The sequence below is a fragment of the Bombus vancouverensis genome, chromosome 2, assembly GCF_051014615.1.
Source record: "Bombus vancouverensis nearcticus chromosome 2, iyBomVanc1_principal, whole genome shotgun sequence".
In the NCBI taxonomy this organism is placed as follows: Eukaryota; Metazoa; Arthropoda; class Insecta; order Hymenoptera; family Apidae; genus Bombus; species Bombus vancouverensis.
Window position 1 is genome coordinate 8,773,385 of NC_134912.1, and position 13,740 is coordinate 8,787,124.

At 32.3% G+C, this 13,740-nt stretch overlaps 1 protein-coding gene and 1 long non-coding RNA gene across 3 annotated transcripts in view; one reads left to right on the forward strand and one right to left on the reverse strand.

The window, feature by feature from the left end:
* Tps1 (Trehalose-6-phosphate synthase 1) overlaps positions 1–13,740 on the forward strand; it is a 36,161-nt gene that overhangs the window by 5,032 nt on the left and 17,389 nt on the right. For both annotated transcript variants that reach the window (XM_033350261.2, XM_076627506.1), the window contains one exon: positions 8,268–8,424. In XM_033350261.2, coding sequence (XP_033206152.2) covers positions 8,268–8,424 — 157 coding nt within the window. The remainder of the gene's footprint in view (positions 1–8,267; positions 8,425–13,740) is intronic.
* On the reverse strand, positions 6,264–9,963 carry LOC117166366 (uncharacterized). Its single transcript, XR_004466235.2, has 3 exons — positions 9,533–9,963; positions 7,940–9,370; positions 6,264–7,683 (listed from the first exon to the last, which is right to left on the reverse strand). It is a non-coding gene; the product is annotated as an uncharacterized LOC117166366 (long non-coding RNA).

The following is a 13,740-nucleotide window of genomic DNA, read 5'->3' on the forward strand; positions in this document are numbered from 1 at the left end:
AAATTACCAATTGTGACTTACAATTAGTAATCGATGCATGTTGCTCTCGGTTGCAGCGTTTATTTATGGTCGGAGAAAAAATAGTATACGATTACACATCACGCGCAGTGATCTACGTCGGAAAGCTCGCTTCTATATAGGGCAAAACCGCTGACGAAATTTTTCGTAAGAACACGTCCTGCGGAACTTTTTTATTCTCCGGATCGATGTATTTTCCCCATTCGTTGAATTACTTTGCTTTTCAATAGTTTTCGAATTTGCTCCGACTTCGTGACGACGGAAATCTGTGATTATAAAAATATGTCGCGTGTATATGCAATAACCTTCGTCAATTCCTTTGCTTTCTTCGATACAACGTAAAAAATACCGACATTTTTTCGGAATCTATAAATGTCATCTTCGGAGCATATATATACACCCGCGTGGATTCGTTTTTAAAGAAAAAATATGTACACATATGATGACTAGCAAAACGTAATGTATTTTTGTCCTTATCTCATACACCACTGATACGATTGACCGCATAAAAATTATCGCGTAAATTTTGTTATGACTTACCCCGTAAAAAAAATGCCGCGTAAATTGGGCGACCAGTGTACATATGTAGTCAACAAGATAAATTTTTTATTAACTCGGTGACAAACACTTGAAAGAGATTTTACAAACATTCAGAATGATGAAGCAAAATTGGTTAATTTCATTCGAAATGATGCAGAATAATGGAATAAAATTCATAAATCGAAGTGTATTTCATTATATGGATTCAACTTCAGTTTTTGGATATTTGAACAAGCTTTCCCATTGAATATTGAAGCAGTTGCCTCTTTCTTCTTCGCAATAGTTTTATAATGTTTCGTCTATTATTAAATCGTGCTAACTATCGTTTTTCGTTATATTAAATACGATATATGTAGTACATATAAATAAAAATGTACTACAAAATAGAGCTGCTTTCGTGTTTCAATTCCGTCCTATCTACCATCGAAAAATCATTTCGCGACAATTTAATAGCTTTCGTGATTTACGGTTTCAAACATTATAAATCGTCATCTTTGTTTTCATATGCCGATTCGCACGAACATACCCCTGTTTCACGGTACGAAATTGACTACATAGAAGGTGTTTGTTGTGTCTTTGTATATTTCAAAACACATGACAGTCTGCAAAGACAACCGTTATCTTGTTTCAGTGACATAAGTCGAGTATCTTATCTGGTTATTTGCATGAATCACGGTCTGATTTGTTAATAAACAACAGGCAAAAAATAGACAAGCGTGCGTGACTGCCAGTAATTGAAATAATTAATCAAGGAGATAATAGTAGTCGTTCTCCACCCAGTCGTTTCACCCTCTTAGGAAAATAAACTTCTTTTCAGGCATCTAATCTAACCACATTCGTAAAATATAGAAAAGAAATAGTCCATTGCAAAATATAGGAATATTGTGCGAGTTTTTGTCGTTTCTCTTCACTGTTTCTTCACTGTGGTGGTTTTATGTGGGAATGAATATGTACACCGTTATCGACTCGGTTGAGATTGTTCAGAGTCGAGATTAAGAGACTGTCAACTGTAAACAAACAGTAAAAATTGTAGACTTGACAGCAAAAAGAGCGATGGAACATAATCATACGCTTTCCTCTTCATTTTGCACGATCAATTTATTACTATACGATTCATTTGTTAAACTATTTCTGTTGAATGAACTGCAGATGTTTATGCATTTGTGGGAAATACAAATATACAAAAATATATTAATAAAATGTTTATAATATACAACGATATATGAAACATGTCAAGTACTCGTTATAATATTTTTGGGATGAAATGTATTTCTATTAGGTTCCATTTTTTTAACTGTGCTTTGGAGGATATGAATTTGCATAAACACCGGCAGTTTGCTGACAAACGGTTGCAGACAAACGACGCAATTTTGCACCGCATTTGACTTTAAGATCAATAGACTGTATTGAATATAGATACGCATTGTTGTAATGTACCAGACACAGTGCGTTCCAATTTTAACTTTATATTCCTGATGATGCAATATATACGAGCATGAAATCCCATTATCGGGAATATAAAACTGAAACGAAATTTCATTGTTAACAAAAATCGCAAAAATTATTCATTACTTCCCGTAAAGATGGATGTTGATCATATTCAATATGCCGTAAATAATATTTAAGTGTGTCGTTTAGTCGTGTAACTGGACCCGTAGAACTAAATACAAACAACGTTCGTAATGGATAGGTCGACGGACATAATAGCATGACTAGGATGTGTCATCGTTGCACAGAAGTCAAATTGGACAGGCATATCATTATACATTACGATGAATATTTCAACGTCAACGTCCAAAATGCCAATTCTCGTGTTATCACAATTTAAAAAAGTAAAAAGAAATTAAGATTTATCTCTGTAAATTAGCTATACAATCCTCCTTACAAAGATTCTGAGTAAACATGAAACAAAAGGCAGAAGCGACGAAAAAAACGAATTACACGAACGATAGCGTAATCGTTATGGCGGGAAGCAAAAATTCCATGGAAGTTTTTCGAATCACGTATAGTACGTTATATGAAAAACGATCATGTTGCGCTTGTTAAACATTCTTATCTACAGGTATTCCTTCTTTCTTCACGATTCTTTTTCTACGTTGTTACGTGATATTATTCATCTGATAATGATATCTGTTCAAGAGTATCTTTGATCTTTAAAATCACCTGGTATTTTTAACATTTGTTAATTGCACTTATTCTTCGACGAGACTGAATATATTCGTCGACTAGAAATCCTCAAATAACGATAAGAGTCAATCATCTTTTAGGTGGCTTACGATAAAAACCGTAGTGACAACATAAGTAGACGCGCGCGCAGTCATTCACAAGATATTCGCCACGTGCTTTCCGCGTGTCCGCTGCGCGTGTTACGTGCGCTGTGTAATATACATATATTATCGCGATTGTTGCGGTAGTTACGTGCCCGATTTGCATGGCACAGTCGTGATAAATGTTATGGAAAAACACGAACTTCGTCACTGGTGGAATTGATTACTGTTTGAAATTGGATGCGACGTACGCGCGTCTCTACGCATCAAATACATTCCTTTTTCTTTTTTGATTGATAGGGGATTGTTTTGTCAGTGTATTCGACATTTTTATACGTTCCTTGATATGTTCCATCTTCCTTTCTTAATAATAATGATTTTTAGATTTTTGGATAATAAGATTAACTAATAACTAAGTACATATTTATTGTGAATTTTTTCTTTTTCTTCCTTTTCAAAGAAAGGAAGATTGCGTATGCATGTTTTTCTCATTGTCACTTCGGATGTCAAGTTGTATTCTTATTTGCAATTTAATTTGCACTATACTACAAAGTTATATTTCGTACACACCTTCGTGCGAGTGGTTGGGTGCATCGTTCTGTAAATAGTAATACTACCTCTGATAAATTTTGTTTAATTATAGACAACTTAGATACATTAGACAATTACATAGGAACCTATTGGTAGTAGTTTATGACGTGGGTTTTAAGATGTAAAGCAGATGTTCAAACAATTTGAAACAAGAAGATTGTACATTTAGATTAATGTTTGAATTCTTGGTAAAATTATTTGTGAAGATTTTCATTGTGTTCCTTAGAATTCTCAATAAATTTGCATATTTTTCTTTTTATGTTTCAAAGAGCTAGTGGACTGAGGTCTGGTAAAACAGATTAGTTAGGAGAAATCTCTTTAAAGATTTTACACCTACTGTTAAGCAGATCATGAATCAATTTTTGTTAATTTCTTAAATAATTAAATAAGTGATTAAATAGAGTCTATAATTAGCCATTTGTCACATATTCACATCAAATGTTGGCTACGAAGCAGATAAAATATAGTATTTGTTTCTGGCTTACAATAGTTATTTATAGCGTTTAATGAAAGATGTACGTCATCCATCTCTGGCTAATCCGTCTTGAAATATATACACGTACGTATAATATATATAAGCACTTAGTTTCATTTGAAAGTCAGAGACTGATATTGAAATCTCCACGTCTAACAATATTACGTAACATTCGCATTGAACGTTGTATTTTCATCTCTAGATCAAACTTTTAATAATTACAAATATCGTTACACCTATCGTAAATATCGTTCTCAAATTGGAAGAAAAACGAAGCACTCTTTCATTAAAAGGAATAACAAATCAGCGATAAAATAAAACAAAATTAATTGGTTGAATCAATTAAAAAATTTTGTTCGAATTCTTCAACAACACCACAACTCAACATCACAATTTCCGAATTATTTTGAATATTTTATCACCGTGTATTAATCCAATTAAACACAAATAAAGTACAATATGTTATCGATATCAATCATTTTCCATGTTAATCTGGCACGTTTAAAAATAACAGCCGTCAACATCCGTGTCAATCGAGTGTATTTTCTCTTCTTCGTCCTGTATGAAAATCTCGATGTGTGGTAAACAAGAACGTAGGAGGTCACTTTTTCAAACGCGATCGTTACATACTGAAGAGCGCAAGTAATGATATTCGAGAGTGCTTCACTCGAGCTGAAACACTTACGCGTCTGAAATTGTGGCATTCTCAAAATAGATCATATTTGAGTAATCCAATGGTAATAATAGCATATACCAATGGCTTTTGTGTTGGTGCTGTACCATTAATGCGCCTGGTCAACAAAATTCTTACGTCTAGTTACGTATTGTCTATTTATCATTAAAAGTCATCGAGAGAAAGAAAGAACTGAAAGGTTTAAATGTATCAATGTAATAATATCTGAAGTATTTTATCCCTACGTTAGAGAAATAATTTTCAGAATCATGAAATTGAAAAAAAGAAAAAAATAGAAGATTACAGTTTTTCCCAAACAATATAGTTCAAACAATATAGTTTGTGGAAATTAAAAAATCTGTTAGAAGACAAATGTTTCATACAATTGGAGTCTTCGAAGAATTGTTACTTATGAAATAGAATATTTCTACTACATTGGTACTAGGAATTCATTTAATGATAAAACTAAATTTCGTTCTAATAAATGAAATTCTTCTGTAATAGAGAATACAGTTTTAACATTCAATTTCCCTTATTTGATACAAATTTTAAAAATTTATCGTCCCTGGAAACCTATATCAAATTACAAGTGTCAAATTAAAACTTTTGCGTTACTATTACAAAAGAATATAAATTCTAAATGCTACCAAGTAGCAACTTCCAACGAATTAAGATAAAAACACAAGTACACAAATGACAAAAGTTGTAAGGGAATGAAGTTGTTTGATTTGACCTACTTTTCGGTGAAAGGCCATTCAGATGTTCGCTCAGCCTTTTTGTTGGGCGTGCTGAATGATAGCCAAGTTTTATTACAAATTTATAATTATGGCGTGCCAGTGTCAATGTAGTCGGCACACGTTCGAGTCCAATCACAGATCTTCGAGTGGATTGAGTTTGGGGTAGATATGTAGGTTGAGGTCGCAGAGGGGCATATTGAATTACGGCCAACCCGGAACAGCCGCGTAATTAAGAATCAATCCAAACATACACATGCGTAGGAAATGAGAAATGAATCGATATATGAATCGTTTTCATTTTGAAAACAAGCTGCTATGTATGGAGAATTAGTTGGGATAAACACGAGGACAGGACTATTGATAGTTAGCATAGTAGTATATATGTTCTAGTAGTACAGGGTTATTCACTTAACTTGGGACCTGCGCGGTAGCGAGAACATTGAGTCCGGTAACAGTGAAACATGTACGTTCACTACTACAATCAAATGTCACAAGCCATTTATGAACTGCTGCTAGAAATATAATTAGGCAAAGGACTTCAAATTTGGCGTCACAATAAGAAGAAGATGACCGTTAAGACAGCGAGCTTGGCGACTTTTCGCTCGATGATTTCATATGTTTGTACGCTCCCGAAGCTTCAAAGTAAGCAAGCGCCCTCGGTTCTGTTCCTACATGTAGCTCAATGTTTTTTTTAATAACTGATATCCTGGATTATGCTTATCTGAAATTTAATTACAATGTAATTTTTTCTTTTTTTTTTTATTTAAAATCGTATTTAACTGTTGGAGTTATTAGCGAATTACAACGAAACTGTTCAAATTGTTATGAATTTCAAGGCCCTTTTTCTATTTCGTTCGGTAATTATTATTTTTAGCGTATTAAACATTTTCTTTCACGTCGTACTTTAAAATTTGTCATCGATCGCTTTCTATTTGATTTGATTAAGTTGATTGTCGCTGTTACCTGATTCTGGTTCGCACCGCTATGAATACGTTGAATGCAAGAATAAGGAATAAGAAAAGCAATCAAGATACAACAAGGCACCTCACAGAAATTTATATCTAGACAGACCAGTTTATAAAAATAGAAATTAATTTAATCCTTTGCAGTGCCTGGATCTATTCGGACTAGCCGACAAGCTTTTTTGTCTTAGAATGATAAGAAGCCGAACTTATCTCAAAACTAAACCACAGACTTAACACGAGTAATCAGTATTCGACATAGTTCATAGATGAATTTCACAACAGTTGTTTGTAGTAGTAAGCGTACATGTTATACTTTTGACATTCTCAATGTTCTCGCGAGCGCGGGTTCCGTGTTAATTAACTCGAACAAGAAGAGCGTCACCCATACTTGGGTGACACCCCCCACCGAGGTATACCCGTCACATAGATATGGGTGACGTGGCGACCAACGTGTTAAATGGATAATTCTACATAAGAGAATATAAATTAACGTCGGTAATCGCGGAATATTTTCCTCAAAGTCTTTAACAATTTTATGAAAGTTTCACAGGTGCATCTCATTGAAAGATGCGACATTATGCAAGTGATTTCAAAATATCACAACATTACCGCCCTTCCATGTTTCTAATTTAATGACGCCACATTTGCAATTGTTTTCACTAATCTAGATTAATTTTAATAACGATGATAAAATGGTTAAAAGTGGTTGGATACGTTCGATTATATAAAGCCGAGAATATACGTTCGTGAGATTGATACAATCGTCGTGTATTTGTCATTATGTAAATATGATTGTATGTGACTTTTGTGTGTGTGTGTTCCCTGGCAAACCGTTACAGAATTGATCGAAGATGTCTTTCAATATTATTCTCGTCTTATCGCCTGATATGCCGATGACGACCACTCGGTGATCTTTTATATTTACGTATGGGATTATTTTTTTCATAGATTTTGTCGCTATCTTTATTATTATTACATAGACGATAGACGGTTGGTTAAAGGCGGAAATTGTTGGTATTCTGTTAAAAATTGATAGAAAATACGCGTAATCAAAGAAAAATATTTGTACATTATCTTTTTTCCTTTATCATTTACACTTTCATCTATGGACCACTAGATATTTGTGAATTTAGAATAAGAACGAAATCATATTATTTATTATAAAATGTTATTATTATGGAATAGGTCTAATTTGATCAGGTTTATATTACATAAGTGCTTCAGTATCAAGTAGTAAAAAGCGAGAAAAAAATATTTTCTATCTACTAATTATATGTTGAAATAACGTAGTTTTCCTATTAGATAGTCTTACTCTAAAATTTCACCGAAATGTTCGGGTTCCTTGTTGAAAGATGTCCAAAATCAGCATTTGTACGTCCTCTTTTCTATCCGCTCTTCATTTTGTTGGTTTATAACTCTGGAACACATAGCAGAAATGTAAATTACATTGTCTTTTTTATGAGTTTAACCAGAATGCAGCTGTACAAATATTTTAATCAAGATTGGCATGTGTTTCGTGACTTAGGTGCTTATATGGACTTATGTAGTTATACTCAGACATACTAAATCTTCTACTATTTAAAAGTACTTCAATCCGATTGCAATTAATATAATAGAAATGAAACATAGATCTGTGACTAAAACACATGTTATAAAAAAATATGTTTACCTACTCTTCGTACTCAAGTTTATTCAAAACATAACACGTTCTTCCACCTTGTTAAAATTATACTTTTTCCAACGCCATTAACATTTTTTTTGTATTTCAAAACCATTCAAATGGTCTCAGGAAGTAAATAGATCCAAGTGAGATCCAAACAGATCGTCTGTGTTCTATGAGCTGCTCGTGAAGACTGAGTTTTCTACTTTTATATATACTGATATTTGTCATGTACGCACATTATTGTATGCATACCATTGTACGCACACCACCTTTTTCTATTTGCTCTCTCCCTGGTGACACCTTCTTCTGATAACGTTGGTACGTTTTCCTCATTTTAGTGCTGGAGGTCTTGTAACAGCGGTAGCACCGGTGGTTATAAGCGGAAATGGAGTGTGGGTTGGATGGCCAGGTATGCACATGGAGAACCCGAATGAACCGATCCCGGAGTCCGATCCTAACGATCGTACACCGACTGCTGGTCTTCTATCCAGCAAGGTAGGTGCTATTTTTACACTTTTCTTCTTACACAATTTTCATCGAGTGGACGAAATAATAGGTCATCCGAAAATTTGACATTTAAATGTAATATATTTCGAGGTGAAATTTGCTAGAGAATGTTTTTTAACACCATTCATTTTCATCGTTATTTCATTATTATTAGCAATAGATCGTAAACTTTTAATTTTCGAATGGTCTAGTTAAAAATATTTACTGAAAAGTTTCGAAGTTAAATTGTATATTACGAGACGTTAGCAAACGTTTGAAACAAAAGATACCAAAAGACATAACATCGTCTGTTTACGAATCTTCATTTTTGCAAGTTACGTCGATCTTTTACGCCTTCAATAATACACGACGATAACGTGCGCGTGAAGATATTTTCATCGGATGGGAACGATATTATGGAGAAACATTGCTATTAATCGACAGTAATTGTTACGACGAACACGGTTGCACATTGTCGAATGAATATCTATAACAGATCGCTGCGGAAATGTCTTTTGTTATGTGTTGATTACATTGTTAACGAATTTCTGATGAAAAAATGAGGATAACGCGCATAGCAAATATCAAGGTCGAGCAATTTTGCTTGAGATACTATTTACGTCATTGGGGAAATTTATAATAGCTCCGGCCTGAATTTTGATGTAAAAAGCTGTGGAAGAGATAGAAGGTTTTAATATCTAATGATATAAAGTTATTCGTTGGATGGAAAATTGGATGAAGTAAGATTTATATGTTTTCAAGAATCACGTAGTTTTAAGCAAATATTTTCCTTTTGTATTATCTATATATCATGTTTTGATCACTTTCACTTTATTAAGAAAAAAACAAGTGTAAAAATTCATCTTGTATGTTATCACTTAGAGAACAAGTACGTAGTCCAATTTGTGTAAATTATAGCGCAGCACAACTATAGTTCGTTCTCATCCTGTAGAATCTAAAAAGAGAAAGAAAATCAATCTGTTAGAAATTGTGGTTAGCCAAAAAATTAATTTTGTCTTTTTTGTTATTTAATTACTATCTAATAAAAATAGTAAAATGAAATGGAAATTAGTAAAAGATAATTCCACGCTATGAATATCATCGATAGAAATTTTACTTGAATTTTTTATGGGTTTTATCGAGTGATTGAGATGTCAGTCTCGGAGAACTATGATGACTTCCGTTAAATGACTACTGCGCGAATTCATTGTCGCGAATTCATTGTCGCGAATTCATTGTCGCGAATTCATTACAATGCAACGAGGTTAAATATATTTGAATAAGTATATCCGTTCAGCTGCTTGAATTTTACATTATACGTTCATTTTGCGAAGTTAGTAATCCTATTCTAACCGCGGAAACTCGATGCAGTTCGATACATTATTCGAATTGGCTGATACGTAAAGCTATGAACTAAAATAAAATATGATTCTTTTAAGGGAACGCATGTTTTCTTCAATCTCTCCGCGTGTCGCACTCGTGCCAATCGATAATTATAGGAACTATCTCGCGTGTCGGTAGCGTGTAATTATGAGACGCAATATAATGCAATACAGTCGTAATCATAATATACGAACAAGTGATATAATCGAAATAATAGAACAATCCAGATTTTACATGAAAGATAAATTGAAAATATTTTTTTTTTTTTATGAACCCCTATAAATTCCTTGCAATTTGTCCGATGAGTATTCGACAGCGATTAAAAATAAAGAATAATATTTTCCCATACATATGAAGTCTTGTTTTTGTGATTTATGTGGTTATATACTATCTATTGTTATGCTTCGTTATGTCGACGTTTAATTTTCAATTCGAAAATATAGAATGTAATAGATTCCATTATTTTTTACGAATAAATTAAATTTACCGATAAATATCACTATTATTAATTTTATTCAATTTCAAAGGCGGGTTAATTTGTTACTTGCCACTTATTTCTATATTTATCTTAGATATAATTTAATTAGTTTATGAATTCTTTGTTTTCATAAATATTCTTTTATTATGCATTTCATTCACTTTATGCATATTTGCAAAGAAGTAATTAAAATTTCTTTTTTCATTTTTTTTTTTTAATTATATAATTGCTAAACTTTCCTTCTAAAGGATTCGGTGAGAAAGTCAAAGTTCGAGAAGATTTGAAGAGGATGGTTTGCGACTCTCTACGGGAAACTCATTTATTTCCTAGCCTAGCCAGGAAATACGTTAAATATAATTTATCGTTCTCCCTCGCCCACGCTTTTTAGATTTTATCACGATTGACACCGGCTAAAGTATTTTATAATTAAGCTCGCCCTAGCTCATAGGTATAATATAGATTCCGGTGCATCGGTCAATTCTAATATCGAATTCCGATTGTGGTGAAATTGTCACGAGACCATCTCTCCTCCGTGTTAACCTAGTTTTCCATTCGCTTTTATCGTTTTTTATAAATCTTTTCCGGAAGATCGTATCTTTTGTAGAGATTTTCTGAAAATTTTTTGCAATCTTCGTGAAAAATGGTTAAAGGTTTTCGTAGAAAATATTATTGAATTTGATGATACATTGTCAATAAAACGTTTTCGTATGTATTAGGTTGTTCGAAAAATTTCTTTCGTTTTATAAGGAAATAATAGACGCACGATGTTTTTTGTTTTATATTAGTTTATTGAATTATGCACGAACATAATAATAGAAACGTAACGAAATGGATCATACTTAATTCAATAAAATAATATAAAACAGAAATTATTGTTCATATATTATCACCTTATGAAAAGAAAGAAACTTATCGGACGACCTAATATTTATGGATTTTAAACAAAGGGATTCTACGAGTTTTATCGGAAGTCGTATATTTCGGTAATCTTATTTAGGTGCCTATTTAGGTTGCTAGAGTAGTTTGTTTAGAGATGATTAGTTAATACATGAGTATTATGAAAATAAGTGCTTGTTGTAAATATCGAGTGAATGTTGGGCTGTAATTATTGCATTTCTCGGTAAAGATCCATTATCATTATTTGCGTTATCAGATAATAAAGTATTGGTCGATATTTATATGAATATGACAGTGTATTTAGCATAGAATTAATAATTTCTCTTGGATGACTTATTGATTCTGTGTTAATCGCAAATGAACCTATAATTTTTTAAAATTTCTCTTATGGAATAATTCCTGACTACTGATTTCAACCTAATTATAAAAAATAAGTCTATACCGTTCTGAGGATTCATAGTTTACATTGCAAATGTCAGAACGAAACAAAAGTGTGCATATCTACTTATCGTTCGTTCCTGTAGTGTGTATTTTTGTTCGTTTATCATTTCCAAAGGACATTGAAGCTAGATAGACTAAAATTAAATGTAAATATTGAAAATGTTCTTTTTTTCTACACTTCTTTCTCAGTTTATGTAACTTGGAGAATTCTACATTTGTTAAAATACTGATTTCAAACAATTTTCTAGTTAACATTTTACTAAATAAATGAAATATATTTTGTTACAAATATTCGAGTATTAAAAACAAAGAATAGTCTTATAACTGTTCTTGCATGTTGCAATTAAATAGACAGTGCAACATTTTTTCTTATAATTTTTTTTCTCGATTCATTTGCAATAGAAATACATGTCAACAATCTGGCCCGGTCTTTAAACTTACACTCTGCACGAATGATTCATTCAGGGAAAGAAACGTTTCAAGGATATTTCGTAGAAATCAGTTTTATGTGGATATTGAAATTTGCCGTTAACATGACGAAGGCACATAACGAGCTATGATTCAAATATATTGTCACGATTTTATTATGTGACAACGATCTTCTTCCTCATTTAACACCCACGCAATGTGTTTGCCTATACACGTTCTGATATCATAGTGTGCGCGTTGACCTTGGCATTGACAGTTTATTCTTGCTGCCACGTTTGATTTATTCGTGTTCGGTATTTGTAAGATCTAAGTAAAATAAGAATTACCAAAAAAATATTCCATCGATTTGTAGCTTTTAGTGGTAACTTCCGAAAGTTTCACTGTTATCTTGAACTGTGCCTGTGAATAAAGAGGCTTCTTGTAAAATAAATGTTCTTCCCTGTAATAAACTCGCGTTTATGTAACGTTTTCCGCTGGAATTATAATTCTGGAATATAATTTTAGACGTGATTAATCTGCAGAATCGTGCAATCTTCAATTTCAAACATTGTTATTATGACACTAATGTTCATTACAATTTCATTCAAATTTATTTCAATTTAATTTCAAAATATTTTAGAATCGACTATTCCAAATTTCCAATTTAGTTTAAACAGTTTACTTTAAATTTCCTTTAGACTCTTGAAATTTCTTTAGATTCTTGAAATAGCAAATTAAATAATTCAACATAGTCTCTGTTTAAATACTCGGAATCATTCTATAATAGAATTAAAAGAAACAACGAGTAACTAACAAGTTTTATCATATCAAATTATTGCCAGACTAGTGAAATTACTCATCAAGAAGATGATTGGAATAATTTGTAGTTTACTCAAACACTCCTCTTCCGTAATGACTGGTATTTTTCTCCTGATACGCATCTTCCTCAGTTTTTACTTATCAATTTGAACAAGCCTCGGCAGCCAGCGTCCAATAACAACAAAAGTATTCCAAAAAAAGTCCAACAAAAAGTATTATCGTGAGAATTAATTTTGATTAGACTTGTTCACGATGACCACTGACGCTATATACATAAATATTTTTTGTGCCTGGCCATGCTTACTGATAAGCGATGATCTTTGTTTGTCTGCCCTTTGTATCTGTTTAGAAAGATTGTTTAAGTTTTTACTACGGATGTAAGAATCATTCGAATTTTGAAAAGAGTATTCGATTCCAACACCGTGTAACTAGTTTTTTAACAAATCGATGGAATTGTTCTTTTCTACCAGCTTTGATATCTATCAACTATTTTCACGCAAATTTGTAATTTATTTCGTTCACATCGTGTTAGGAATATTTAATTATAATATATATCCAATAAATATAATTGGGCAATAATATGATAGGATATTGATGAGAAACTACCCTTTTTGAAATCAGTTTACTTTTCTATAACTTAGAATTACGTAATTTATTACATAAATTATTGCATAACGTAGAATTCAACGAATTATATTTATAGAATTATTATTACTTCCAGAGGAAGAAGTTCAAAATAGAGCACCATATTATTAGCATTACAAATTTAATTCTTATTGGAAATTTTCCATCATTCTTTTGTTACTGCTCTTGAGAAAATTGACCGCAATTCTTGTTAACAACATTGCTAAATTGTACTTAATAAATGTGTGCAATTAAGCGACCGTGTTCCATATATA